This window comes from Poecilia latipinna, unplaced genomic scaffold (assembly GCF_001443285.1).
Source record: "Poecilia latipinna isolate Pla-1442-1.1 unplaced genomic scaffold, P_latipinna-1.0 Scaffold1020, whole genome shotgun sequence".
NCBI lineage: Eukaryota > Metazoa > Chordata > Actinopteri > Cyprinodontiformes > Poeciliidae > Poecilia > Poecilia latipinna.
In genome coordinates, this window is record NW_015113636.1 from 67,171 (window position 1) to 70,554 (window position 3,384).

The following is a 3,384-nucleotide window of genomic DNA, read 5'->3' on the forward strand; positions in this document are numbered from 1 at the left end:
AATATTTTATTTATTTATTCTTTATATATATATATATATATATATATATATATATATATATATATATATATATATATATATATATATATTAGAAGTAGCATAGTCTCTTACCACATTGCATGCAACTGATATACACAATATATATTTTTTTCAATTAATGAGGCTCTTATACTAATTCTTAAAATATTTATAAAATTTTATGGAAAGAGATTTAATATATTTAGAATATGTTATATTTTAATGCACGTTCAAGTATAACATTCAAAATACACTTAAAATTAAATTAAAATGTATTATCCATCCATCCATCCATCCATCCATCTTCTTCCGCTTATCCGGAGTCGGGTTGCAGATGTAGTAGACTTCCCTCTCCCCAGCCAATTAGTCCAGCTCCTCCGGGGGAACCCCAAGGCGTTCCCAGGCCAGCAGAGAAACATAGTCCCTCCAGGATGTCCTGGGTCTTCCCCAGGGCCTCCTCTTGGTTCGACGTGCCTGGAACACCTCACCAGAGAGGCGTCCAGGAGCCATCCTAACCAGATGCCCGAGCCACCTCAACTGGCTCCCTCGACGTGAAGGAGCAGCAGCTCTACTCTGAGTCCCTCCAGGAAGATTTAGCTTCTCACCCCATCTTTAAGGGAGAGCTCAGACACCCTGCGGATAATACTCATTGTATGCCTGTATTCGTGACCTCATTCTTTCAGTCATGACCCAAAGCTTATGACAACACATGAGGGTAGGAATGTAGATCGACCGGTAAATCTGTTTTCTGACTCAGGTCTCTCGTCGCCACAACACAATCCGCCTGTCGATCTCCCCTTCCATTTCCCCCTCATTCGTGAACAAGATCCAGAGATTCTTAAACTCCTCCACTTGGGGCAGGATATCCTCTCTAAAATGTATTATTCTAGCATAATATATTTAAAAACATCAAGTTGTACATCACTTTATATTCAGTTCTAATTGTTCAACTTCAACTTAAATGTTGCCTACCAAGTATGAAATAAGCTGAATAAAACAAAAATAAAAACGGCAGTTGCTTCTCTCAATGTATAAAACAATAGGCTAGTTGAGTGAGCGAATAGCTTTACCAATTTGAGAAGTAAACTTTCCCGTTTACTGTTTGCTTGTGGTATCGTTTTTCCTGATGTGATTACTCAGATAGTTCTGTCGTTCTCTGTTAACCCCGGAGCCAATATTCTTGTTTGCTGAATGGGCGGAGTTATTACAACATCCTCCTTCTCGTTCGCGTATTCCCTGAATGCGTCTTATCCCAGGGCTGACAATTTTGACGCTTGTAGGCGTGCGAGTACTTTAACGTGTTGCTGTTGCAAAGTTCAGATTAATCGAACTAGTAAAGCTCTCTCTGGAGCGCGATTAATGTGATAAAAAATGTTTAGTCGACTGACGGCATTCTAAATTGTTATTGTAAGCCCTGTTTTATTTTTATGTATATATTTATGTAGTAAGTATATTTATTTAAAAAATTATCTGTTAGATTGAATGTGGCTATAAAAAAAGAGGAACGGAATATTACAGACTTTGTTTTCTGCTGTCTGTTCTTACAGGTGGCCATGTCAGAGTCAGTAGGAGTCTACCTTTGGGCAGGTGTGTTTACCTGTGACTCCAACAGGAAACACTTCGCTTCACTCAGTCTGCTGCAACTGAGAAGTAGAAACTCGTTGGGCGGAACGATGGAAAAAAAAATCGCCATTACCTAATTGAAATCCGCTTTATATTTGGGAGCCTATAGGTCTGCTAACGTGTCCCTCACGGGGTATATATTTTTTTTTTAGGCGGCAGACTGACCGAAAGAGGGAAGTGCTTCCTGATAATGAGGAGGTGCGTCTTATTTCCATCCCAGTGATTGACTGCGTACGGCTTCCACCGCCAAGAGCTGCGGGCATTGACGCATTGTGGAGTCGACAACAGGGAGGGGGCGAGCACTGCAAACCCCCGGCTTCGCCACACATCGGAAGCATCTATCGGCGTAACCACCGCGATGGCCGTGGTGCAGCTCGAAACGGGGGACCGCCAGCCGGAGAACGGCTTCGTGACCCCCGAAACCGCGTCTCCGGAGCTGCTGACTCACATCGACAAGTCTGTCCTGCCTTCTCTCGGGGGGTTTGGGAAATACCAGAAACAGCTGATCGTGCTGACATGGATCCCGGCGTTATTTATCGGATTCAGCCAATTTTCTGACAATTTTCTTCTCGCGGAGCCAAACATCACATGCACCAGCCAGCCCCTGGCTAACGGAACTAGGCACACTGCGAACCTCCAGATGAACATAAGCACCGGGCCAGCTCTTTCTGCCGGTGGGGGTCCCAGCGCCCACAATGACAGCTTGCAGTGTCAGTACAATGAGTCGACATTCGAGCTGCACACAGGGCTTGGACAGAACGTGGTTACGAAGGTAAGCTGTTCTTCTTGAGCATGGGTTCCTTTCTGTAAACATGTTATGCCATGATTCAGTGATGTCCTACCCTCTTTCCTGTAATTGATTCATATACTAATAAGCCGACAGAGCGACATCCGAGCACCTATTCACTCTAATCATAAATATGCATTTTTACCACCAAGCTGCAGCATAGCAGCTATTGACACTTTTAATGTGGTGCAAGTGGTCATGCCACCATGTTGGATAATTTCCTTATATTTTAGCGTGTAGGATCAGACATTTCACATGCGATGGTATTCACAGAGTACCAGGATTTAGGGCATGTGTTTTGCTGACATTGACTCATTCCAAACAGCTGACACAGTGAATAACCCGAGGCATAGATATGCTACCACTATTTGGCAAAACTGAAAAGGAAGGTTGAACCTTGTGATTATAGTAATAGAAATATCAGATAAGTTTTTATTTTATTTTATTTAGAGCAAAGGTTGTGAGTGTTCTCTGTAGAATAATGGAGCTCCATCCCACGCCAAACATCACCCACCCTTCTGTTTGCCTAACCAAACAACAATTAGATATCCCTGCAGATTTCAGGGTGGATAGGTCTTGATTTTGAAGTATGGGTTGGATTGGGAGCAGTGTTACTTTTTGAAATTTACAGGGTACAGCTAGAACTGGAATATCCAGCAATTTTAATACAAGAATTATAAAGAATGACTATTCTTCTAGCTTTTTCATATCTGTTCTGGTTCAGTAAAGCCTTGTGGTAACTGGCCAAAAAAAAAAAGAAAGACTTATTTAATTTTTTATTTAAGAAATTGATGATTGAAGTCTTCATATATCAAAACAATAGGAGTTTTCAGTTTAAATGCATACAATGGCGAAGGCAAAAAAAACTTTTTCTTCAGTATTTGAGCAGCAGTTTAAATAAAGCAAAATTATCTGACTACAAACTAACCACTTGGTTTGTGATTCTTTATAAATAA

At 41.4% G+C, this 3,384-nt stretch overlaps 1 protein-coding gene across 2 annotated transcripts in view; it reads left to right on the forward strand.

The window, feature by feature from the left end:
• The first annotated feature begins 1,589 nt into the window (after nucleotides 1-1,589).
• LOC106958823 (solute carrier family 22 member 23-like) overlaps nucleotides 1,590-3,384 on the forward strand; it is a 52,940-nt gene continuing 51,145 nt past the window's right edge. The window contains exon 1 of one of the 2 annotated variants that reach the window (XM_015050942.1): nucleotides 1,590-2,413. In XM_015050942.1, coding sequence (XP_014906428.1) covers nucleotides 2,000-2,413 — 414 coding nt within the window. In that variant the 5' untranslated portion in view covers nucleotides 1,590-1,999. The remainder of the gene's footprint in view (nucleotides 2,414-3,384) is intronic. The other variant, XM_015050941.1, reaches the window with a different exon arrangement.